The 27,275-nt window shown below is 39.4% G+C and overlaps 2 protein-coding genes across 3 annotated transcripts in view; both read left to right on the top strand.

Moving 5' to 3' along the window:
• The window catches only part of Dsg3 (desmoglein 3), a 30,240-nt gene extending 20,721 nt beyond the window's left edge, over positions 1 to 9,519 (top strand). Inside the window, exons 13-16 of one of the 2 annotated variants that reach the window (XM_074070093.1) lie at positions 3,707 to 3,846; positions 4,151 to 4,214; positions 5,514 to 5,758; positions 6,979 to 9,519. In XM_074070093.1, the coding sequence (XP_073926194.1) occupies positions 3,707 to 3,846; positions 4,151 to 4,214; positions 5,514 to 5,758; positions 6,979 to 7,575 (1,046 nt within the window). In that variant the 3' untranslated portion in view covers positions 7,576 to 9,519. Of the gene's footprint in view, positions 1 to 3,706; positions 3,847 to 4,150; positions 4,215 to 5,510; positions 5,759 to 6,978 lie in introns of both variants that reach the window. The other variant, XM_020153684.2, reaches the window with a different exon arrangement.
• A 10,578-nt stretch (positions 9,520 to 20,097) lies between these two features.
• Dsg2 (desmoglein 2) overlaps positions 20,098 to 27,275 on the top strand; it is a 49,606-nt gene continuing 42,428 nt past the window's right edge. Inside the window, exon 1 of the mRNA XM_074070092.1 lies at positions 20,098 to 20,274. Within this exon, the coding sequence (XP_073926193.1) occupies positions 20,224 to 20,274 (51 nt within the window). The 5' untranslated portion in view covers positions 20,098 to 20,223. The remainder of the gene's footprint in view (positions 20,275 to 27,275) is intronic.

The following is a 27,275-nucleotide window of genomic DNA, read 5'->3' as shown; positions in this document are numbered from 1 at the left end:
GTGCAATGGGGAAGACCCACCCTCTACCCATCTTACATGCAAAGCTAGGGATCATTTTGCAGAAAGAATCTGAAATGTTTAAATTGTCACTTGCTGTGGATCAAAATGAATATAGCAAAGCAAATCATGTGTGCAGACATTTAGAGCACAGTAGCACAAGAGAACCAAGAGGGAGAAAAAGAAATTATAAAGACTCTAAGTCTGCCAGTAATGTTCATGATCAAAATGAAGGCTTTGCCCATGAATGCATCACTTTCTAAGATATCTGTCCATATTCAAGTCTCGTGAGATTCTGAAATAAAGGGAGAATGCTGGGGAAATAAACTTTGGGAAGGAATATAGGATACCACAGGCTTAGAGCTCTACAAGGAGCATTAATTGAGCATTAGCTCTAGTACGTTATTGTTTAATTCAGCATTTCCTCAAAAAAGAGCTTACCACCTGAATATGTATCCCTTTTAAGACTTTCACATTAGTAAGATTAAGTTTATTGAACACATTCACACATGCATTGTTTTTCTTTTCTTTTTTTTTTTTTTTGTGGTACTGGGGTTTGTACTCAGGAACGCAAGCTTGCTAGGCAGGCACTCTACCAGCCCTGTATTGTTTTTCAATAAAAGTAAAATTTACTGAATTCAATAGACAGGTTCGGGAAAATTGTATTTGAATCAAAATCTTATAGATCAAATAGTATTTTGAATGTAAGGGGTCTCTATTTAAAGGAACTTTGTGATAAATCTTGTTAAAATAAGAGATTCTTAATCGATTCACAATCACTTCTCCAGTTCTTAGAGAATATGACCTCATATTCTCTATCGCTATACACTGTATTTTTCTCTCCTTCCCCAAACATGTTTATTATTCTAAAGATACTATGCATAATTTCAATAGTTGGAATTGGCATTCAGAGTTTCAGTTTTCAATCTCCTATTAGTCAACTTGAACAAAATGTTCAAGTTTGAAACAGAACTTGATTCTGGTTTTCATGCAGTTCACAGATGTAAACACATCTAACTGTGTGAAAATTAAACCATAATAAGGCTAGAATAGAAGTGACTACAGGGGTATTACAGAAGGCTTCACGGTATAGGGGAGCTAGTCATGTGAGCCTTGGAGAATGAGTAGGACGTAATAAGTATAAAAAAAGGGAAGGTTGGGGCTGGTGATATGGCTCAACTGGTAGAGCACCTACCCATCATGCATGAGACCCTGAGTTCAAACCCCAACGCTACCAAACAACAAGAAAAATCAGCTTTTTCAGGCTTGTGAAGCAAACAAGAGCCCTTGAGTTCAAACCCCAGTACCAACAACAACAAAAAAAGGAGGCTATTTCCAAAACGTAACAGTGTGAGACAAACAGTTAATGGGTTTTACAAATTGCATGTCCTTGGGAGGCTAAGTATGGTGAGATGAAGATGGAGGATTCATTGGGACTAATTTTGGGAAAGCTTATACATAGACACTATGGTATTGGTACTTTAAGCTGTGAGAAAGAGGAATTGCTGAAGATATTTGAATAAAGGGCTACCATGATAATAGTTATATTTCAGAAAGATAACCTGGGCAGGAGTGTGTACAATAAGTTAGAAAGAAAAGAACTGTTAAGAAGTTATTAATAGTTCTGGAGAGATAGTGGAAGCCACATAGAGAGCCAGGACACAAGATTAGAAAGGAAAAGATAAGTGTACAAAATATTACTATTATATTTTGACAAGATTTGGAGACTAATTTCTATGGTCTGAATGAGTGTGTTTCATCCTCCAAATTCATATGACAAAGCTTAATTACCAATGCAATATTGTTAAGGGATGGAGACTTTGGGGGTGATGTGGTCATGAGGGAGCCACCCTAATGGATGGAAACAATGTCCTTATAAAAGAAGTTTGAGGGAGCTTTGTGTGTCCCCTATTGCAATGTCAGGACGTGTACAAGGTGCCCTCACCAGCCACCAAATCTACTGGCACTTGGATCTTGAATGTCCAAGCTTCCAGCACTGTGAGCCATAAATTTCTATTATGTATAAATGATCCAGTCCAAGGTGTTTTTAATCACAGTAGCATGAACAGACTAAGACAGTCATAGAAAGGAAGATTGGACTAAAAGGCCAGATGACACATAGGAATATATATTTGTTAGTCACTGAATTCTGAAGTCATCAAATAAAACTGAAAATTGAGGAAGCACAGATTTGTAAGGCAGCAATAAAGTATTTGACTTTGAAATGTGCACATTTGAAGTGTATGGTATATCTCATAGGCCACTGCACATTTTGGAGTGTATCTCAAGCAACAGTCAGAGGAAACATGCTGTGTTATTCCTACAGTAAAATTTGCTTTATGCGAGTCTACCATTTGCAAAATGCTATGTTTTGCATTTTATATAGAGCTGAACATGTATTTTTCAGACTGTAGAAATACATTCAATGCTTTTGAAAAACCAAATACACATTGCACATATAATGATAGATAAGATTTTTTAAAGATTATAATGCCCATATGAAAATGCTGACTACTTAGGTTTACATTAATCAACCTTACAAATAATCTTTCCTCATATTTAATAAAGATTAACTTAATCTTTATTGAAGATGGCAAAAGAGTCTCTAGAAATAACATTTATATGACTATAAAATTAAATTTTGAAATACTGTATTCATTATACCCAACCTATTTTATATGCTAGGTCTAATTTTTCACATTATATATAAGACTGACCTAATTTACATAATGGTGTAGCTCATCCTAACAATACTAGAAATCTTGATTCCATTCACTACTGACCTTTACCTTATTAGCTCATTTAAGCCTCATGACAACCTATGATGAAAATACTAGTTATTCCTCCATTTAATGGATGAATTAACTGAGCAAACAAAGACTATAAACCATGCCCAATGTCCATATCAGATAAGTGGTGGAGCCAAAATTCAAACTCTGGATGTCTGTCCAGAGGCTGAACTCTAGACCCCTCACTAAGCTACTGATAACTGGCCAGTTCAAACAGTAGGGTTCAGGTGGCCTTGGCAGGCCACAGGGAGGCATGGGTCTTTGACAACAGAGAATAGTAAATACCTGCTTTCAAGAATGAGTATTCCTTTCTTGCTCTTTTAGGAAAAATGGCATTAATCTTTATTGTCAAGGATGTGCACAGAAAAAATGGTGGTCACAGTAGAAAGAAGACCTTGCAAGCTAGGGATTCTCAAGTCATAAGAGTGCACTGATCAACATACTTCATAATATTTAAACAACACACAAAGTCAGATTACTGAAACATAATTGCACCCACCTAAAATCTTATCCATTTACATGGAATACTCATCTGTATATTTACCTGAAAAAATATATATGGCCTCACATATGTACAAATAAATGCAAGTTATCATACAAATGTGTTAAGGAAAAGAACTGAAGAACTAAGCTACTAAACCCCTTTCTCATTTCTCAGAAAGTGCCTATTTTAAGATGATACACCTGCACATGAAACGATCTCACCTGTCTTCTTCTTCTTCAGTTTCATAACCATATGAAAATTTAGTGTGCTTCATTTGCCAAATTTTATTTTGTACAACTTAACTATGCTTTTCATTAGGAATTTTCCTTAAGGATTTAAAATATTGTATTTTCTTTGTAATGTTTCTGACAATTGGAACATCCAGCAGTTTCTAGCTGATTCAAATATTCTGATATTTGGGCTTATTTTTCTCTAGTGGCCCCTCTTCTGCTGCTGACTTGTGACTGTGGGACAGGTCCCATTGGTGGGGTGACAAGTGGTTTTATCCCAGTTCCCGATGGGTCAGAAGGAATAATTCATCAGTGGGGAATTGAAGGAGCCCAACCTGAAGACAAGGTGAGAATCTAGTTTGCAAAATACTTATTGTAATCATATAGAGAAAATTTGATTTATACTGAGATAGGAAGAGGATAAGGGGATATAAAAATTAGAAATTTCTTGACCCTCAGTGGAGAATCAATGCTATAATGCATGTGGCCTTTTAGGATTTTAGCTCTTCACAAATAAAATTCTAAAAAACCAGTTACTTCTGCAAGAGTTTGGGCTTCTTGAAATGCTGTAATTTACAAAAGGCCATATTTCACCTATATTGCTCTGAAATCTGGTTGTAAATGTATTTATTTTTTAACATGATTTGCAGGAAATCACAAATATTTGTGTGCCACCTATAACAACCAATGGAGCAGATTTTATGGAAAGTTCTGGTGAGTGAACATCAAATTTATTTTTTAATGCACTGGTGGATTTTAAATATATTCAAAAATAAGAAGTGTTCAAAATAATGTTTCTAATAATTTGCATATGTCGTACATGACAGGAGCTCCTACTACTGAAATCGGGGGGGGGACACATGGTTTAATATTTGTGTATTAGCCACTTCCACGCCATCGGCCAGGCATAAATATATTCTCAATGCCATCATTTTGAGTATCTAAAGACTAGCTATACTTTTTCCAAATTTTAATAAACTGAAGTATAGCTCTCAAGTAATTATCATTTTTAAATTAGGGAATATTTCACATCTATTGAAAAATTAAAGGGAAAATGTAACAAACATCTAGGTAGCCACCACCCAACTTTGTCTTTGTTAAAATTGGTCATATATATGCAAAAGTCCCATGTGTGCACATCCTCAATCCTGTTCACCTTCCTCCTTTACCAGGATTTACAATACCCTGTTTTGAGTTCAATTACTAATCCTTACATTTGGTCATAAGGGGACCTCGTCTCTGATGTTGTCATCCTAGTAAATTTGTTTATTTCTTCAGTTTTACCAAGTAACAATCTTATTCATATTATCTCAGTGCTACAACTACACTGTAAACTAGCAGAACAATCAAACCTGCTTACTAATAGATTTCTCTTAACTCTATACTTAGCAATAGATTGTCTTTAAGTGTATAGCCTACAAAATCTGCTTGAGATCTCTCCAAATACGCAGCTGCTTATTTCAACTTCTCTAATACTCATTTGCTTCTCCCATTACAATAACAAAGTAAAAACCATATTCAGAATTGTCTAGAAAAATAAATCATGAAAGTATAATGTATAGTTAAGAGACAAATATTCATATTTATTAAATTGGGGGGCACCAAGACACAAAATCAGCATCCATTAGTTTGCTTTGGTTTCTATACTAAGCCAATATGACTGCTTAATATAACTATTTTACAGGAGAACAAACAAGGCTTGATTAGAAGCAGCCCATGGCTGTGTACTGGATTGTCTGTTTTTACTTTTTTGCTTCTGGCTATTGTCACTGAAAATCTGTTTCCTTACTATATTTTTTATTAGTATATTTTCAGTTTTTTCACCTGCTAATGTCTCTTCCTCTGTTACTTTCACATAACACCCCCTGCAATGTTCTTACCACCTCTATTCACATAATTGTATTTTCTCCAACATACTTGCTTTATAAGACTAACTAATCAGGGACAAGCAAAGACCAGTTTTAAAAAAAAACAGCATGAGATGTTACAGAATTTTCTCCCCTTTTCTAGAAGTTTGTACAAATACATATGCTGGAGGCACAGTAGTGGAAGGAGCTTCAGGAATGGAACTGACCACAAGGCTGGGCGCAGCAAATGGATCTGGAGCTGCAGGGGGATTTGGAGCAGCCTCTGGACTTGGACCTTATTCTGTTGGGCAGTCAGGAACCATAAGAACAAGGCATTCCACGGGAGGAACCATGAAGGACTATGCTGACGGACAGATAAACATGAATTTCCTAGATTCTTATTTTTCTCAGGTAACTGAGTAACAAACCTTGGGACTTTGTTATTTCATTTACATTAGAGATTTTTTTACTTGATAAACCTCAGTTTGTGGTTCGTTTTGCTACAGTTTGTTAAAATGTAACGAAAAAAATAAGGTTCTTCTTGCCAAAATAATACAAATAACTTAAGGTGGCTGTCAAAATTGAGTCACTGACTAAAAAAAGAATGGACAGATAATAAAAAACAAGTGGGAGAATATAACAAGTGGTCTTTCATCCCCTCAACTGGAAAAAAAAAACTGAGGGCAAAATCTTCTGTTTGGGGATCAGTAATATCCTGCTTAAGAATACAGAGAAGTTTATTTTGTATTTCCTACAGCATGAAATATGTCAAAACACACGTGCATGTATTTTCCTGAGAGAGTTATAATATTCTACACATTGTCCTAGGACTCCATGTCCAAAATGTTGAAAAGCCACTGAATTATTGACCCAAAAGTAAGAGGAAAAAGGAATGAGATTAAAGATCAGTGCAGGGAGAAACAAGGTGTCAGGACATATGGAACAGAAAAGGACCCAGGGTGAAGGAACAGAGAAGGCTGTGGGAAGCCTGTTGCCCTCTTGTCTGGTGACCAAAGATTAGGGGTGGAAGAGACACATTTAGAAAGACCTCTCCTCGAGTTTTGGTATCAGCAATACTAAGTGCTGGTGTCTAACGTGTCTGAGCAGATGAGGGCTCACACTGTATTTGAGGAGAGACTGGCAAGAAACACTTAATTAGGATGAAGACGCATGGGATATTTCAAGATATAGTATGAGGCCTAGTATGACCCAGGCTTCCACAGGATATAGTCTAGGGAAAGTGCCTAGTTAGAGTGACAGCTGTCTCCGTGCACAGCTGGAGACCTCCCCCGCCACCATCCCCAGCAAAAAGATAAGCATACTCAGAGACCCTCACATTCAACCCAATAACAGCCCCATGCATCATGCACATTTGCTATGCAGACCAAAATCATATAAAATCAAGAACTAAGACATAGGCCTAGGCTAGACTCAATTTTGATGGAATGCCAACTATACATATTATTGTTGACAATTTTGAGAATAAAATGTTAATATAAAGATGACTTCTTTACTTCTATGGATTATCTAACTTGGGCATTCATAATCAAATCTTGAGTTCCATGAACAGTATTAGATCGTTCAATAGCTTTCTTAAAATTCTTTTTTTTTCACTTTCTCTCCATCTTTAGAAAGCATTTGCCTGTGCAGAGGAAGAGGATGTCCAGGAGGCGAGCGACTGCTTGCTGATCTATGATAACGAAGGCATGGATGATGACCTGGGTTCTCCTGTGGGCTCCCTGGGTTGTTGCAGTTTCATTGCTGATGACCTCGATGACAGCTACTTGGACTCACTTGGCCCCAAATTTAAAAAGCTTGCAGAGATAAGTCTCGGTATTGATGATGAAGCCAAACAAGCTCAGGCACCCTCTAAAGACAGTGGCTCTGGAATTGACCCCTGTGGTCGTTCCCTAGAAGTCCATCAGGCAGGACATGATAGGTACCAGACGTTGCCTGGTGGTCAAGGAGCTTCTGCTTTTTCCACTTCTGGATCTATGCAGCAAGCCATTGCCATTCCTGCCCCTTTGCAGCATGGTAACTATGTGGTAACGGAGACTTACTCAGCTTCTGGTTCCTTTGTGCAACCCACCACTACAGTCTTTGATCCACATCTCACACAAAATGTAATAGTGACAGAAAGGGTCATTTGTCCCCTCTCCAGTGTTCCAACGGAGCTACGCGGGTCATGTAATGTGCTCTATACAGAAGATTCTTGTTCCCATCTATGACTAGAATGAACCGAAATAACAGAATGGTCAAATCTGGGTATTTGGACCAAATTACTTAAAATAACCTAGTGAAGTTCACTGTGTTGGGCTAATTTGGCACTTATTTAAAAACTCTTGTAGCTGATCATGATTATAATTCAAATGTTCTCGTTCACACCCCCAAACTGGATGTGTCATCATTCCTAATTCTCTAATTTTTAAAAAAAGCTGTCGTAAACCTGTTCAGATTTAAAAAAAAAAAATCTGAAGATCATATTGGATGGGGAAATTTCCTAAACATTTTGAAACATCCATTTTTTCAGTGCCAAAGGAAGCTGTTTACTACTGTAAAATGCCGTGTGGTTTGGTGGATTAAGGCCTTAGAGCTGATTCTTAAGAGTCCTGATTCTTATCTCTGTTACCTCTTCTTTTACTGTTAATAATGATATAAGAATATCACTAATAATGACTTAAGAATCACAGGGATTTGCTGAAGCTTTTTGAACTTCTTGGAACAAAGGAAATGGTTGCAGTTAAGTTTTTTTTCCATCTTCTTGGTGTGGGGAGATCATAAGAACATCTTTTGCTCCAGCTAAGGGCTATGGACTTGCTACATTTGTATTCTACAAATGCTCATAGAACATTCAAGAAAGTTTAGTATGGTATAAATAATACTTTGTGTATTTTAAATACCTTGAAAGTATCTATCCAAAGAAAATACTTTATATTGAACTCCTTCCTACATACTTCTCAGTAACAAATGCTGTATTAGTCTTTAAAAATAGGTCCTTTTTTTTTTTACTGTTAGTGGGTAGAAATAACTTACATGAGATATATAGTGGAATTTATTATGTTGACAATGTCTACAGATTTTATGGTGTACAATACATAGCTTTTCTTATATACAAAAGGGGTTACGGACTAGAATAACACGTGGAGGAATTTGTGAATATGTATTATAAGTAGAATTTCAGGAAAATAGTAAGATAATTTTCAAGTTAAACAGGGATCCGGAAATGGGATTCTGTGTAAATCCTAGTTTTTAACTCTCGTTTTTAAATAAAACAGTTTTATCAATTAAATGCTTGAGTATAACAATGCTAGTGAAGGTTTAGAGTGTTTTTATGTATGTTACCCTTATGGTATACATCTCTTCAAGTCAGTTCTGGTTGGTCAAGATATTTACCCATTACCCCACAGAGACTACCTTGCCTGCTTCCTGACATCATTTGTCTTAGCTGGGTCTCTAAAAGGTCCTTATCCAGATCCTTTATTTCTAATTGTATGTAAAATACTGAGTTTTTTTTTAATTTTCTTTTTGTCACAATAAAAACCTAATGTTTTTCCAGATAGATTACAAACTAATTAAGTGCTATGTTTTAACCCAGAATTGTGGATTTTAAAGATACCCCAGGGAACACAATCCCCTCCCTGCCTGTATCCCTAGCATTCATCCAGCAGCAGAAGCAGAAGCAGCCTGAGCTTCCAAAACAAGTCTGCTGCTGCAATCAAACTTTCAGTGCTCCTAGTACTGGAGAGAGAGGAACCACAGCCTGTGCGGCAGCCCGCTGAGGGCTGCAAAGTTGCGTTGTTGTTATTGCTGCTGCCGCTTGCTTCTCCATAGAGCTTGCTCTGGAGTCTAGAGTGCACGCGTTGGCTTATGACATGTGTATGCATGAGGGTAAAATTAATAATCATAACAACCCTTATTCTAAGTGCAAAAGCATATTCAGATGCTCAAAGTGTTTTAACTTTGTTTCTTAAATCCCAACTTAAGATATGGGAATTTGGCTGTATTACTAAGATAGATGAAAAGGTCACAGTAAAGATTATATAAGAGAAAAACATGGAGGTGTTTTGAAAGTTTTTTCTTTAAGTCGATCTTTAGGATAACCTAAAACTTCATTTGCTTTGTAAAAATGGATCTAAATATTTTACCAAAAATAAAAATTGTTTTAAGCAGAAGAGTTTTAAACTGTCTTTTGACTTAATGTTTTATGCATGTTAAGCAATATGTATCAAACATAAACAGTGTAGCACTGTTATAATAAAACCATTTGGGGAAAAAATGAGTTCTTTTCTAGCCATTTCGTAAAAGCTAAACTCTCCATAATGAAGATTTTAAGAAATATAACATAAAAATGACTTACATATGAATTTTTAAATAGCACTTTCTTTTAAAATCAATACCTTTTCTGCCAGGTATACCTTTTCCTCCCAGGTAGGGAGGAGGTACCTGGGGCTTCAGGATTGCTTGGGTGGATAACTGCTGGATGACGTCACAACGGAAATGTTTGCTAACTCAATGCTTTAAACCATTTGTTGTTTATTTGGTTCATTGGAATCGTCTCCCATGCAAAAGCTGTGACAGTCTGAGATGAGCTGGAGAGAAAAATTGGGGTGAAGAAAAGATAATGCTTCCAATCTACCATGATAAAAAACTATACCATGGCATTGGTGACAGCCACCTCCTTGGTGGTGGTTTTGTATCTAAATAAATGCTGTGCCCTTATGTCTCCTAGGAGATACCATTAAATAAATTCCTTCAGAACTTCAGAATTTGCTTCTGGCTAACCCTCCTCCTTAAATCTGGACAACGATGAGGCTTGAATCTAGGATATGAGGAGAAATGACTAGAACCAAGTGAATATCAAGTGAAGAATGGTGAAAAATGGTGGATGGCTTACCTCGGATATTCTGAGCCAATTTCAGAAAAGTGAAAGCCATATAGGTAAATTCCAAAAATATTACCAACTTCTTGCATTAATAGAAAGTTCAAGGAATAAAAATGATGAAATTGATTTATATTAATTTGAGGACTTAATTTGAGGATTTGTATTGATTTGAGGATTTATTAATTTGTAAAAGAATCACATGTAATGGACTAGCTTCACTGAAGGCAGTGATGAAGAAACAAGTAAAAATTAAGGATCCATTTTCTTGACAGTTCAGTGTTTTTTCATATCCTGTACTGGGTCTTCTAAGAGGAATTCTGAGCCAGAGATTACATGGTTTAACATTTATTCAATAAGGCAGTCTGAAACCATTTTACGAAAGGGAAATAATTGGTAAGAAAATAAGACAAAAATCACTTAAATTCCAGGTGTCAGAATCCACGTTTTCCATGAAGAATGCTGAGATTTCTTCTGCTTTGCCTAGTCTAGAGCGGGCTTCTCTAGAGCGGGCTTCCTCTGCAGTCAATAAAGTCAGTTGACCATGGGAACACATGACTGAAGCTCTTCTCACATTGTGTGGCTTAATGTTCATTTTTGACTTGCACTCCTTTCAAGAGTGGAAACTACATTATTATGATATTCAAATAAATGATTATCCAATTCTTTAGTGCTCTATAATTAAGAAAGTTCTCTGTAGTCCTCTAACTTTCTTTAGATAAGGCATAAGCAAGAAGATTTGTTTAGCCAGACTTTGTTCTTAACCAAGAAGACATCCCCAACTGTAGTTAGTATCTGTGTGATCAGTTCTCAGTCTATTAAGTTCTAAAAATAGTTCCTTATCTGCATCCCCCCTTTCTCTCAGCTGTTATAAATTGTTACAAATTTTTCCTAAGAAGCTATTTCATATCTGTGAACTGATATCTAAGTTGATTTTCTAACTTGTTTATCTTCCTATACACTCTCTTGTATCCTGGGATTGTCCTCTTCTGTGTTGGTGTTTGATTATTCTTTCAAAGAAGCAAACCAACAGCGAAGGCATATGCTGCTGAGATGAAAGCAGACCTTGTACTCTGCAACTAAGGCTCTCCCAGGACCTCTTAAATAACCCAATGTGTGAGATTTCTACCTTTGCCAACTCTGCTAGAAAAACATCTCTCACTGAAGGGAGATGTTATTGAACATAGGAAATAATGAGTTGTCAGACAAAGAAAATATACTAAAGTTTGCAGAAAATCAAAACTACTGCAGGAGTTAAGAGAAAATTATTTAAATCTCACCCATCTACTAGTCTTTTAGTAATACATCCATGTTACATTTTAATGATTAACACAAAAGTTAAACTTGAAAAGATTTTTGTTCTGTTTGGTGTTTTTTATATTCTAAGTCACTGATGCAAACTTTGGAAACAAACTACTTGAGTTCAAATCCTAGCTTTACCACTTACTAGTTATGGTTTGGGGTAAGTTACTTAACCTCTCTGAACTATTATTATGAAGATAATAACCGTCTTTACTCCATAGGGTTCGTGTAAGGTTACAAGAATAAAATAATACTCAGGAAGAATTGCTTTTACTGTTTTTATTTTTATGCTTTAAATCTTCAAAATGAACTCAAAGTCAGCAGTGCTGGCATTGAAACTACAGAGCCTCAAAAATGTCTATATTATCGATCCAAAGCCTTCTTTTTATATAGAAGCTCAAACTGAGGCTAGGAAAAAACTTGTTGTTAGTGGCTGATTTAAGAACTGGTTAGGCTAGTTCTCTTTCTACTACCACAAAGGCCTCCATAACATTTTTTCCACTAATATCTTGCCTAAACCACAGGCTTGTCCTCTCCAGTCTAATGTGCACTGAAAGTTCCAATGAATATACAATGAAATAGAGATGAGTTAATTCATATCTACTTGTTAGATGTATAAATACATGGATCAGAATCCCCAAATGGCTGCAGTTTTTCAGTTGAGATCTTCCTGTAAGTCATTTGAGGCTCCACCATGGAAGGCTTGAATTACTTTACTTGTGCATGTAATTTAAGTGCAGGGGTAGTTGTGTGAATCACTGCTGCTATTGCTTCCCCTGACAACATAACATTAGGCATAGTGCAAGCCTCCTTTCCCTTAAATCTCTTATTATGTCATTTCCACAAAACAGGCAGGGCATCCAGGTGACTTTGGGGAAAAACATTTTTATTTAAATATTATTTGAAATTTTGTATGAAAAGAATGATGCTAATCAACCTAACCTCCAGTAGCCTATATATTTTAGATGTTAGTAGGATAGGGATTAGTTGCATGAAAATATGACCACACTTCAGTTCAAATTCTGTTTGACTTATGGTGTCAAGCTGCTGCCCAGGTGAAAACAAAAATATTTTGTTTGCAAAAGCATATTTAGCCAACATAAAATGATAGAACTGAAATTTATCTTTGCCTTTGCATGCTTGTTCCTTATTTCTAGCACATTATTTACTTAGTCTTCATATCCATTAATACCTAATTCCTCTAAAACTCTGACCATAGCAGTAGATAAGTTTTTTAATTGCTTGAGAAATTATTTCACATACACTATAAATCTCAAAAGGTACTTTGTTGTTCCTTGATGAGTACATGTCTTCAATACTTAGAAAATTTTTTGTCTCAGGAAACAAAGTAAAATTCCATTATCAGTGAGCAAGTTTATGAGGTGGAGCATTTAAGGAATAAATACTTTCCAGTATCCCTCAAACCACACATTTGGCATCTGTCCATGTAAGGTCACCTCTGTGTGCAGAGGCCTCAGAGCTCACATTCTGACAAATTCACTTACTGAATCCAGTCTCTAGGAAATAAAGCAAATAAAATGCTCCACACAAGCCCCATCCTTTCGTTATCCCTGAAAGCCTAGAAGCCACTCCCTACCTTCTTTTGATTTAGGGAAGGAGGTCGTTTTAGGTGACTTAGTCTTATTTCTAAAGTGAAAATCGAAGATGTGAAGAGCAATGAACCCTACCCTGTCTCACATCCATAACTTGTTCTCAAGATTACAGTTCGGAGAAACAGACCGATTCTCTCCTAATGCCAACCAGTGAAAACTCACCTTGGTACTTTGATGAACCACAGAACAACTCTTCACATGAACTTTCACATGGATTTCATTTTGTCCAACTCTAAAACTTTTCTGTAATGCTGCTTCTGCTTAGCTTGTTGAGTTGACATCAAATTTCTGACTACTATAGGTGAATGTTCTAATCTCAAAGTTAAGAGAGAAATACAATGGTAGACTTTCTTCCTTTTATGTGCACATAGGAAAATTAGTCATAAGAAGTCTTTGTTGACTGACTTAACTTTATGGTAACTGATTCTGCATGAAAGGGGTGTGACTCACTCCAAAGGTCTAATGGCACTTCCGTATCGTTTCAGTAGAAGGTGAGAGAAGCCATGAGGTCGGGAGGGGATGGGCTGGAAATCATACAGTAAATTAACAGGTAGTTGCCTAGCTAACTGACAGGCCAGCTTTCAAGGTAAATAGCAATGTTCATAACAAACATTACAATTTGCATTAAAAATCTTTAACCACAAGTGTCTTCAGACAAGCTGATAAGGGTCACTGTGATCACTAAATTATCCAGAGAAAATCTTATTTTTGGATGTTTTGAATCAAACTTTTATTTCACTGATTTGTTTAATGTCTGAACATATTTTCAATAAAATCCCTACTTGTGGGAGAACTAGAAGAGGTGATATAATTCAGTCCTCCACGAAAACTGTATGACTCAAACAAAATGTTGTAAAATAAATATTTTCTTGAAATACTATACAGTAGAGACAAAGTTTTATTCTATTGTTACAACTTTCCAATTCCCTGAGTGTGTATTGAGGGTCTAAGTTGATTAAATTACTGAGCATCATGTTATGAAGTTTTCAATTACTTTTGCTTACAAAAGTGAAGTTACTGCATAGAAATAATTGGCCATTCATAATATTGAATTCCATCTCAAGAATAACAATATTATAGTTTTAGTCAGCAGTTCATGTAACTGGGGTCTCCAAAGTAGTGGTTTCTGGTATTTTTCCTGCACCCCACATTGACAGAACACTCACAAGCTCCTACCCTCCAAAGACAAGCTCGCACTGAGGCTCCCTCCTCTTTCCCTGATGGAATCCTCCTTTCCCCACCCCGGGGAGTATCAAAATGCAAGTGAGGAACAGTATTTTGTTTTGGTTTGCAGTGTTGGGGATAGAACCCAAGGCTCTTCCACGTATTAGGCAAACACTCCATCACTGAGCTACACCCCGGCCAATTATACCTGTATTGGATAACCTCAAATGTGCTTCTCTCACTTTATCAAAATAAACTATTCACAAATTTCAGAGTTTTGTTGTTCATAAATTACTACACCAGCTGGTATTGGATGGAAAGTCTTAAAACACCACCAAAAAGCTAATGTTAAAAGTAATTTAAAACAAATAATCTCTTTAAATCCTCACTTTTCCCTTAGAATGGGACTCTTTTATTTTTGAGATTCTGCATCTCTCTCCTAAGTATTTTTAATCATTCTAGATGATTTCCAAAAGATCTTTCAACCCAATATTTTACTTTCAGGTTTGCTTCTATTTCACTTTTTTTTTTTTTTTTTTTGGCAGGGTGGAAGGAGAGGGGGAGGATAAGAATGTCATTTGTCTGCAAATGAATTAAATAGCCAAGAAACCAGAATGTTTCTGTCTTCTGAAGAATTCTTTCTGCGTCTCTCCCTAGGCTTATTAGTCACCTTGGGTCAGAGCAATGGTTTCTGTCTCACATCTTGGTAAATAAACACTGTTGTGCCTGCACGCCCTGTCATGCTGCTCACTGATGGATTCCAGTGTCTTCTTCCTCACCACTGCCAGTGCCCTTATCTTTCCAAGAATCCTCATAAACAAATCCTAGGGCAAAATCAAGTCATAGATTTATCATGGGTGGGTAAAATGAATCTTCCCAAGTCCCACACTCCTGTAATGAATGCTTGCTTTGTTCAGTGGGAAAGGGGATTTTCCATACTGCTAATAAAGGAAGAGAATTTCTAAGGAGAGGGAGAACACACAAATGTCCTCCACACCGTGCTGAAGCAGTATTAGCAGCGCCTCCCCTTGACAACATTGTGAAGTAGAGGAGTTTTGCCCACAGTGGACAAGACTTCCCCAATAGCAGCTTGTTGTACCCAATTTGGTGACAGTTATCCATATCCTTCCAGGAACATAAAGTTCTTTTTCTCTTTTACCCTTTGTCCTCATTTCACACACACACACACACACACGCATGCATGCACACACACCTTGCAAAATAACCCTGAAAGTTTATTCACTCACTCATTCATTCATGCATTCAACTAATATTTAATTAATTTCTTAAGGTGCTTCATAGCAGTTCACAGAGAAAAATCCCAGCCCTATGAAGTTTGCATTCAAGGGAATGATCGAAAGTAAATTAAGAGAATATAGTCTTTTAGAACACGATGTACCAAGAAGAAAAAGAACAGGGAAGGGAGATGAAGACCTCTGACCATGAAGGGCAGTTACAAGTTCAAAGTCATGGGTCAAGGAAACCTTCACTGAAAAGGTAACCCTTGAGGGAAAAACATTTAGAATAATTGAGTAATCTTTGTACATTTGGGGAGCAGAGACTTCTAGGGAAAAGAGACAGCAAGTGCAAAGGCTCTGAGGCAGAGCCTGTGTATTTGTGATGGCAAACTAAGATACAGATAGCAGGTAATGCATTAGTGTGCCAGCCTCCCAGTACTATGCATTGAACAGCAAGGAGTCCCTTAGTTAGTGGACTTCCTTTCTGGCATTTCTCAGTGGGAGGTAATAGCAATCTAGTAGTCATCAAGGCCTGGCTGGGGTTTCTGGGTGGTTACCTGTTTTTCCTATGTCTTGGCTCATCATTATTACATTTTGATCACATTTAAAAATTCTACTCAGATTCAAGAACAGACCATCCTGTTTTCTCCACTAAACCAAATCCTACTCTGCAATTCTTGTGTCTTCCCCCAGTTCTCCTCTACCTCACCAAGAAAGTCGACAATTTCCCTAACATGTTTAAGCTCCCGGACTTTGCGTTCAAAGCAGTGGCCCCGGCATACTGACAGACGGCGGAGTGCTGGGGAACCATGCTCTGTGAACCACCGTGACTCACAGCACTGGGGCTCCCTCACCCTGTGGGGTGTTGGCGTCTGCGGCTGTGTTCTCAGGGCTGGCTGTTTCTATCCCCAAAGTGCAGTGACTGTTCCTTAAGACTGTGCAGCTCCTCTGTGAGAGGTCAGAGGGCTTAGAGCCTGCTGCCTGCCAGAGCCACTTGTAATTGTGTTCTCATTCTGAACTACTTGCTAGACTTTTTCAATTGGGTACTGTTCTAATATCTCAAATTCAGTGTCTTTTCACGGAAAGTTTTTACTTCTGAATTTCCAGTTTGTGCCAATGTGATTCAGAGATGAAGCTGGAGCCCCAGACTCTTCACCAACAGTATCTGTGCTCTGAGGAGCTCCACCCTGGCAGGTGGTTGTCTCACCTACATTCGCTCATCCCTCAAGAATCATCAGCTCACCACACTTGTCCCAAGAAGCCCCCTCTAATCCCAGGGCCTCTAATCCCCTAATCCTCATGAGCTAGGGACTCCCTTCACCATTCACATCACATCCTGCACGTAGTTCTACCGCTGCAGTTATGTTCTTTTATAAGTTTCATTAATGTATTGTATCTGTTTTTCTTTGTTGAACAGGGGCAATCTCAATATTGAATAAGTGAATGGAACTAAATTAAAATCAGATTCTTCCTTGTATTATCCTTCTCACATTACCGGGAGATATTTCATAGTTTGTTCTGTGTCTTTGTGCCATGTATCTTTTTTTCCACGGGTTAGTGTTCAAACGCAGGGCCTTACACATGCTAGGCCAGCTCTACCACTGAGCTACACTGCCAACTCTAGAGCCATTATTAATCAAGGCCCTGTGAGTATAATTCAATATAATACAATAACCTTGTATTTTGTAACAGTCATAGATTTCTATAATTTGCTTATAATATGATGGTAGCCACATTTAGCTTTCACTTGTCATACTTAATTCTAATAACATATATATTAGAATATTCACTGGGATTAAATGGCCAACTATCAGAACTCTAGCTAAAAAAAATGTCAATTTATGAAAAGATGCTTGGTGGTAAGAAGTGCTGGGAGTGAGGACACAGTGGTAGCAAAAAAGGGTCACATTAATTTTATTACTCTTCGTAAAATCTTTCTAAAACTTTTTGTTTTAGATGATCTTAAGAGGTGATTCTAATAGCTCATCACTTGAAGATTATTTTCACCTGCACGTAGGAAGTAAAACGTTTTATAGAAAATGTTAAATATTTTAAATATATCTAGATGTTAAAGTTAATTATTTGCACAAATTTCGTTTTGAACTAATACATTTCAGAAAAGTTTGCCATAACATTCAACTAATTTAGGGTGAAAATCTGTAAGTTAAAATTTTAGCATCTTATTAACACTCCGATTAATTTTAAAGCAATATTCAGTGCTCGTTGGTAACAGTTACTTTGGTTTTGGGCAGAGAGATTTATGAAATAAATTTACTCTCATCCAAGCATAAAGAAGTCGGAGCACCAGGTGTGGTGGCATACATCTGTAATCCCAGCATTCAGGATGACCAGGAGGATTTCAAGTACATAGTGAGACCCTGTCTCAAAAAGTCAGGAGCTAGAGAACTCACTATGTGTCATTTGAGTCTCAATAAGTTCCTTCAACTTACTGAGTCATATGCTTTAGAGTTTTAAACGTGGAACTAATTCAAGAATGACATCCTACTGCATTGGACCGTGCAGGTATTGACACCTTCTCTCAGTGCCTTGGGATAAATGTGTTATAGAAGGAATACTGTCTTGAAACTGACTTTGACAGCTTCCAGGGAAAGTTGAATAATCCAACAGAAATAAAATTTGTATCAGCTATTTCTCACTCTGGAGGCTATAATTATCTTCATTACAAAACAGAAACCGCAGCCTTGGTAATAAGGCATAAACACTTGACTATAGGACACAATTGCAAAAGCACTAATTTTAGGCAGGACTGATATAAAGCTTCCAGGGATGATTTGTGAACATGTGTTGGTAAGAGCCTGCCTCCTTTAATTAGGAGTTTTCTCAGCATGAGGGGGAATAGGAATTACTACCAGGGTATGCTACCAGCCACAACCAGCTCAAGAGAAAGGAGTAGAAAGTAGAAGACATCCTTCCCTTCCGTTTAGGTATCTAACAAGTGTACTGTTATCCTCACCGAAACAGCTGCGTGAGCTGAGCAGAAACCATTTCAGCTGCTTAGTCCTTAACTAACTGCCAATCCCGCTTAAAGCACAGAGTAGAAAGTCAAGCTAGACTCTAACAAACACGGGGGAGTATTTCTCAGCCCTCGGGAAGAAAGGGAGGAATAAGGAGATGGCAACTGCACAGGAAGGTGAAAACTGGTCAGATTGGAATTGGGGAATGAAGGGTAGGAAATACTGGCAGAGAGGCACTTTTGACTGCAGAAGGAACTCTGCCATTTCAGCTAAATTTACGTATCTTTCTAGTTTCCAATCAATCCTCTAAGCTTACAGAGGCTCCTCCATTTCTTCAATGTCAAGTTAGTCTTTCTTGGACGTTTCCTAATCCAGTACTGATTTCAGTGTTTGAATGTCCATACTCAGTCTCTGCTTTTCTAAGAGCTCAATTTAACATTTTACCCTTGCAATAATATTGTTATAATTTTAACAACTATGATTTATTGAACCCTAAGAGGAAGATACTGCAGAATACTTTGAATGCATCCTGATTTAATTTGCACAACAGCAAATTAATACCCTTCGCCCCATTTAACAGATCTGGAAACTGAGGCACTGAGAGGTTTGTCCAGGTCACAGCCAGTTACTCTGGGAGAGGAATTATCAATTACTTAAGGTGCCATCTATGTAAATGAATTTGCAAATTACACAGAAGAGTATGTATTTCCCATTAGAGTTTTCTCCTGGCCTCTGTAGTCAGCAAGGGTGACTTGACATCTGGTTTTTTTGTTTGTTTTCCAGGGTTTTTTGTTTTTGTTTTGTTTTGTTTGTTTTTGTTTTTTTGTAGTGCTGAGGCTTGAACTGCCAGTTTACTGGGCAGGAGCTTAAGCCACGCCTCCAGCCTTTTTTTTTTTTTTTCTTGTCTTCAGTTCTTTTTCCAAAATTGTCTGTATCTTGTCCTGGGCTGGCCTCAGACTACTTATGACCACCCGGTTAGTGGGACAGAGCCGCACACCACCAAGCCCGGCCTATTTGTGATGATGGGGTGACAGTAACTTTTTGTCCCTGCTGGCCTCTAACCCGATCTCTGCTTCCAAGTAGCTGGGATTACAGTCTGTGCCACCACGCCCGGCTAACTCCTGTTATTTTTCTAATAACTGTTTCTTCCCGAGCAACCTTCTAGAAGTAATGACAGGGCCACAAGGAGGAGGTGAGAAGCCTTAGGGAAGTCACCACCTGCAATCTTGCTCCCGATAGCGGGCCCCACACCCCGCGGCGGTGGCCGCTGTGAGGACAAGGGTCTCCTCTCCGCGGCCCCTAAGCTCGGGGCCAGGTGGTGCGATCGCGGGCCTGATGGCAGATCTCGGCCCTCCAGAGCCAGGTTCGCCCTCGGACCGGGGCCCCGCGGGTCACCGGGAGGCCCTCTGCTCCCGGCCATTGTCGCAAGAGGGTATCGGGAAGGATATCGCCAGAGGTAGGGCCGGGAGGGGCGGGATTTGCCAACCAAGGTCCCCAGGCTGGGGACGTCACCGTCCCAGGTGCACGTGCGACGGGGCGGGCGCGGGGCCTGCGCCTCCCCCTGGGAGGAGTCCCCACCCCGCGCGGGCCGCCCCGGGCGCCCCCGGCTGCATTTTGCCCGGGCGGCCACACCTGGAGCTGGGCGGCGAGGCGGGGCCGGAGCGCAGGCCGGGGCGCGGGGAGCCGCGGGGCGCGGGGCGCGGAGATGGCGCAGGGCCCGGGCGGCCGGTGCGAGCTGCGGCTGCTGCTGGCGCTGGTGAGCGATGGCGCGGAGGGCGCGGGGCCGCGGGGCTCGCAGGACTGTGCGGACTGCGGCCGGTCGGGGTCGGGGTCGGGGGTGGACGCGTGCCACCTGGCCTGGCCCTGCGTCTCTGTCCTCCACTCGGATCCCGGTGGATCTGTGGATCCCACTCGGATCTGTGGGTGCGGCGAGCCGCGGGCCGGGGAACCCCTTTCCTGGGAGTCGGGCTTTGTTCGCCGGCTGTTCGCACCGGAAACATGGAGGTAATGGGGACCCAGCCGCGCCCTCTACCAAGTTCCTTAAAGTTCTTTAAAGTTCCTTGCGGCCTCTCTCCCAGGGTCGGAAGCCGCCCGAGCCAACCAGACACAGACCTGTGTTCTTAGAGTGCAAAACCAGCTAAAAATAGATCCACTATGAAATATAGGTTGCAAAGCTTGATTTTTTTGTTGTTGTGAAAACTGCATTGCTGTTAAAGAAAATCACTCACCTAAAGGTTTTAAAGATCACAAAGTCGGTTTTTTAAAGCAATTTCCTAGTATTGAAGAAAATAAACATATGTGATAATTTAGGACTTTTTGGGGGGGGAAGGACGGGGGTTTGAACTCAGGGCTTCACGATTGCAAAACAAGGGCTCTACACCTGAGCCACACCTGCAGTCCATTTCGCTTTGGTTATTTTGGAGATGGGGGTCTGGAGAACTGCTTGCTCAGGCTGGCCTCGAACCAGGGTCCTTATGATCTCAGCCTACCAAGTGGCTAGGATTACAGAAATGAGCCGCCAGCACCGGTTTAGAACTTTTTTATATGAAAAGGTTACAGACAATCGAAGTACAGAGCTGCCACCATCAAGTGGGGATTTCAGGGATTACCCCTTTAAAGAAAGGGCTTTTCAAGACAGGAGACAACGTTGAGATCCAAGATTGAGATTTCCTAGTCTTGGTTTCTATATCCAAGTTGAACTTTTAGCTGTTGGTTTCCCCCTTTTGTTAAAGGGATTGTTCATACTTAAGGAATGTCTCTGGTGTACAGGGGTTTGCTAAATGGTTCTGTAAAGTGACAGGTAGCCTGCTAACATAGAGACTTCACATTCAGAGAGCTAAAATGCAAAATCATACTGTTTTCTTTTGTAATGATTGAAATTAAAAATGCAAGGACATTTCACTCTACTAAAAAGTTCTAACCTTCAAAAGAGTTTTGCTGGGTCCTGGAAAAAATTCATCTTGTGATGGGAGAAGGAGAAAATATATATGCATATATATCTATATATCTTTATAGGTCTATATAGGTAGATTATTTTAAGTAAAAGAGAAAAAAAATTACTATTAAATGCAATGCAGAGATTTTAATTAACTCATCTGTAACCAACAATGGTCCACAAGTTCATTTTCAGATTATTTCATTTTCTTTGGCCTGTGTTGTTGAGGTCATGTCCATACAAGTTCATTTTGTTAGTAGAATTTTTAAGACATATTTTTGGGCTTTGTTTTGGCTTCCAGGGCAACCTACCCCCCTCATCTTGATGTTTCCTGGCTAAAGAAGAATATCAAGTTAGCCTAGCCCCTGGCTGGCCTGGACAGTTAAATATTCAGTCGCTCCATATGAGAAATTACCTTTGATCTTCAACTGGTTTAGCAAGCAGCCAATTTGTACACTCACAGAGAAATAGGTAAATAATTTAGGTATATTCTTCATTTTAGCAATCTTGTATTTTTATGTTATTGGGCAATAAGTTACCTTATTGGTGACTATAGCTGAGGCTGGGTATGGTGGCTCATACGTGTAATCCCAGATACTCAGGAGGTGGAGATCAGGAGGCCAGCTCTGGCAAAAAATAATTAGCAAAACTACTATGTCAATCAATAAGCCAGGCATGGTTGGGCATGTCTGTAATCCCAACTATGTGGGAGGCAAAAGTAGGAGGATTATGGTCCAAAGATGTCTTGGGAAAGTGTGAGACACTATCAGAAAAATATCTAAAGCAAAAAAGAGCTGAGGGCATGGCTCAAAGTGGCAGAGACCTACCAGGCAAGCTCAAGGCCCTGAGTTCAAACCCCCAGTACCACCAAAAAAAAGGTTGGGGGAGTGACTATAGCCAACTGGACAGGTGCAGAATTCTCGGACTATTCTATGTATTTTCTATAATATTTTCTGTGACATATATATTCAAATATGGGGTTTTGGTCAGATTAAGAAAAGTGGGCATTTTAGCATTTTGCTCCGTTGTGATTTAAGTTGGAAGTATTTTAAGTGTTTTGGTAAAGACCAGAAAGCAGCAGGTTCTTTATAGGAAGGAATATAAATGAGTCTAGCAGATCAGAGTTCCGTTGCAAATGACAGTACGCTAGCAAGAAGAGATTTACTTCAGGGCATTAATTTGACTGTGCAAGTGCAGGAAGGATTGAGAACAGAGTGCAGTGAGCTGTCTGTCAGCCCATGAGTAAAAGCCAGCAGACAAGTGCTCAGGGAGCCACACAACTGCTTCCACAGCCTGGAAACCACTGTGATCAAGATGCTACTGCTGCTGCCAGTTCCTGACCCATACCACACCTGCTAGGGTGCGTGACAAAGTGGAAGTCTGTCCCTTGCCCCTTTCACACGAGAACCAAAGTAAGACCACTGCAAAAAACCAACCATGTCCACATCTGTGTGTGCCAGCAAAGTCAGGCACAGAGCTTCTGCTGTGTTTCTTTCAAATCTTGTGTGAAGACTGGTAGAGCATCCCTAGTTCCCAAGTCCAAAATGCTTCAAAATGCAAAACTTTTTCAACAATCATGTTGGTGCTGAAAAAGTTAGGGATTTCAGAGCATCTTAGATTTGGGATTTTTAGATTGGTGGTGCTCAATCAGTAAAGTCATTTTATATTCATACCATGTTATATGTGTGAGATATATATAATATATGATATATTAATGTATAATATATCAGATTATATATATTTTTACCTTTTGGACTTTTTATTAGCATATAATAGTTGTATAGGGGGATATATTGTGACATTTACCTATGTGTTTATAACATATCTTAGTTAGAGCTACACTCTCCATCAGTCTCCCTCTGCCCACCTCTCCCCTTTAGAACAATTCAGTAGGTTTCATTCTTCTGTTTTCATGTGTGAATACAAAATACATCCACCATATTCACCTCACTCATCCTTCATTTTTTTAGGTGTATATTGATAGTCCAAGGGGGTTTCATCTTGACACTTCTGTCCTGTATATATCATGCCTTAATCAAATTCACCCCCCATTATTTACTCTTTCTCTGTCACCATACTTTCCCAATATTCAACATCTTACAGTGCATTGTTATGCTATATTAATACATAGATGTATTCAATATTTTTCATTTTGTAACATTCTTTCCCCTCCCACCGGTACCCACCCCCAGAAAGAAAAGACCTGTTTTACCTTCCTGTCCTTCATCTTTATTAGCATTTATAAGTTGATAGTTTAGTGTGGCTTCGCCTTTGTATTTCACATGTGTGTCTATTGTACTCTCATCAGATTAACTCCTCCATTACTTACGCTTTCTCTACCATCCTGCTCCCGTTATTCAGCCACTTACAGTGCATTGTTATACTGTCTTCACACACAGATGTGTGTTTCAGTACTACTCACTCTGTCATCCTCTTTTTCTTTCCCATGTACCCTCAAATAGGGGACTGTCGCTCTCTCTCTTTCTAGATACACACACACACACACACACACACACGCCCTTTTTTTTTTTTTTGGGGGGGGGAAAGGTCTTTCAGTTACCTACACTGGCCTCAGACCAGAATCCTCCTACCTATACCTCCTCACTGGCATGTACCATATGCTCAGCTTACTCGTTGAGATGGCGGTGGGGGGGGGGTCTCAGTAACTTTTTGCCAGGGCTGGCCTCAAGCTGTGATCCTCCCAATCTCTCCCTCCCCCGTAGCTAGCATTACATGCACGCACCACCACACCCAGCCTCAGCTATAGTCACATTTTAAAAGGACAGTCTATTATTGCCCATTTATTTCAAAACCCAAAAACCTGAATTCTGAAACACTGTGGTCCCAAGCATTTCGGATGGATTCTCATCCGTGAGGACTGAACCCAAATTTCACTGAGAATGGTGCCTGTAAAGGAGGCTGCGTGTGGCCTTTGGCTTTCCCTGCAGTACAGGGAGGCACATGAGAAAGTGACTGTTGAGTCACTTTCAGAGCTGTGCTGGGGTCACTGAGGCCAACTCCACCAAAATGGAAAAAACTTTTCTGAATAAAACCTGAGAATCTTTCCTCTTCTGCTATTATTTTTCTAGGCTCCCTCCCTTCCTGTCCTTAGACAGAACTCAGGGGGGTTTTGAGATCCAGGGAATTAGTGTATCTGTAAATGTATTAATTATATAAATATATATACATATTTCTATTAACCTCTAACTGAAATTTAGTGTATCTTTAAATTCTGGGTGTAAGGATGACTATTCAATAGTGTTACCAAGACTTGTGACTTGGCCACAATAGAATTCACAAATGTTTTCACATATATGAGTTATTTCAATATACCATTTATTCTGAATATCATTAGTAGACTGGTTTTTGTGTGTGTATGTGTGTGATACTAGGGTTTGGACTCAGGACCTCACACTTGCTGGGCAGGCACTCTACCACTTGAGTCACTCTACCAGCCCCTAGACTTTTTTTTAATTTTTAGTGTGTTGCTATAACCAGGCATGATGGGACACACCTGTAATCCCAGCGCTCCGGAGGTGAAGGCAGGGGATCATGAGTTATAGGCCAGCCTGGGCTACGTAGCAATACCCTATCTCAAGAAAAAATATTTTTAGAAAATAACAAATTATATGATATTATACTATCACTAATTATACTGAACGTATTTCAGTATAATTGGACTCATTCATAGTGCAACGTATGTTATGAATTTAAGAACACTCAGAAGGGGCTCATATGCTTTACCATGCTGCTAAGGTGGGGACCGGGAGGAGGAATTTTCTGATGGTAACCTCAGTTTTGCCTTTGACTGATTAAGCACACCCTTTAAAAATCAAATTCCATCTTAAGGATTCAAAGACAGCAAATGGTACTATGGACGGGCATATTTATTAGCGGGTTAGTTTGCTAGACCTACTGTAAGAAGAAAGTCTAGAAACTGGGTTGTTTAGAACAGAAGTTTATTGTCTCACGGTTCTACAGGCCAGAAATCCAAAGTCAAGGCGTACCCTTGAAGCTGTGGGCTTCCCTCCTTGTCCTTTCCCAGCCTTTGGTGGCCAGTCAGCAGTCTTTGTCACTCCTTCCCTTGGATATGTACCATGCCAGTCCTCCAACTTAACATGGCATTCTTCTTTTTGTCCCTTCCTCTCATCTTTCCTCTTCGTATATCTGTATCTGTGTCCAAATCTCCCACTTTTATTTATAGCACTACTTACACTGAATTTAGGCCCAATAATCTGCTCAACTTGGCTAAATCTGCCCAGACTCTGTTTCCAAATAAGGTCCCCTTCTGAAGTACTGGTGGTTAGGATTCTGACATTATCTTCTTTTAAGGTCCACAATTTAATCAATAATAAATAGGTTTCACTGTCTATAAATTACAAATAACATCAAAATCATGCTTAATGTCCTAATATGAGGATTACAGGTATGTATGATCATGGCTGGCTAATTACTAAGCATGCCTTTCCCACAGCTCCTTCCTTTGCTTCCTCAGTATTCTGGGGTACATTTCATCGCTAGGAATCCACAGCAGTTCTTACCCATTTTGCTGAGCATCACTAGGATACTGTCACATGGGCAGGAAGCGGGGGAGGAAAGCCAATACACAGCTGCAGGTGAGAGGGTGAATGCAAATGTGAAGCTGCCCAGTAGCCTGGTTGTGTGTTCCTGAGCTGCGCAGCCCTGCTATCTATGTCTAGTGTCTCATCCCTACTCAAAGGATTTCCCACAATCTAAGCTTAACCTGTCTACAGTCTGTCCTCTGAGAATAGCATCCTTCTACCCATTCACACTTAAAAAAAAATGGACATTTATTTCTCCATATGTAAGAGTCCAGACTGGCAGGGAATCTGGGTGAAGGTGAGGCTGGACTGTGAAGTTATTCAGGAACCCAAGTTTCTTCTGTACTCTGACTCTACCATCTCCTGCAGTGTTGCCCTCATCAGTGTGGGTGATGCTCTCTGGCTTCTACCCGTCTGTAGAGGGGCAAAGAGAAAGTGGAGGGGACAGTTTCCTTTTAAGCACATAATCTGCAAGATGCACACTTCACCTCTCCTCATACCCCACGGTAGAGAACCCTGTTGTTTAACTACTCCAAGCCACAGGGGAAGTTGGGAAAGTTAACTTTAACTGGATTAACCATGTGTCCAGGAAAAGAGTACCATGGATATTGGGGAGAACCTAGGAATTCTTAAGAGATAGTATGTCATCCTCCCCACATTTATTCTGCATTTTCTAAGGAGATTTAATAAATTTGTTTTATAAAAATAAATTTAAATATAAAAAGTTATGTAGAGATTTAAAACATTCATAAATCCAACAAGGATCTATAAAAGTTTCATCTTTTTTTTTTTTAGTGCTAGGGATCAAACTCAGGGATGCTAAGAATTCGCCCTCCCGCTGAACTATATATACCCTCACACACTCAGCCCTACATCCTACTTCCTGCCTGAAGCCAAAGCGTGGAGTTTTCAACGCCCCTGACTTACCCAATTCTTCTCCTTAATCCAGAGAACTAGTGGTGTAGGAATTTGTCCCCCTCACTAATCAGTGAGAGGCCTATTGAAAGGACAGCTGCTCACACTCAAACCTTTGGCCTCCTTTGCCTCCTTTCCCTGTCCACACACAGGGAATTGCCAAGGACGAGTTTCAAACCAATAAAGACTTCTGCCTCCGCCTGTCGATCTCATGGCCATTTCCCTATGCTGGTCCTCTCTCAGTCTCCCAGCTTATGACTTTAATCTTCAAACTCTTGCTTTTTATGTTGAACAATAGCACCAGAAAAATCTTTAGGAAGCACTAGTGACAGAAGGTGACAGTTA

Source organism: Castor canadensis, chromosome 4 (assembly GCF_047511655.1).
Source record: "Castor canadensis chromosome 4, mCasCan1.hap1v2, whole genome shotgun sequence".
Classification (NCBI taxonomy): domain Eukaryota; kingdom Metazoa; phylum Chordata; class Mammalia; order Rodentia; family Castoridae; genus Castor; species Castor canadensis.
Note: the sequence above shows the minus strand (reverse complement) of the source record. Positions and strands in the feature narration are given on the sequence as shown.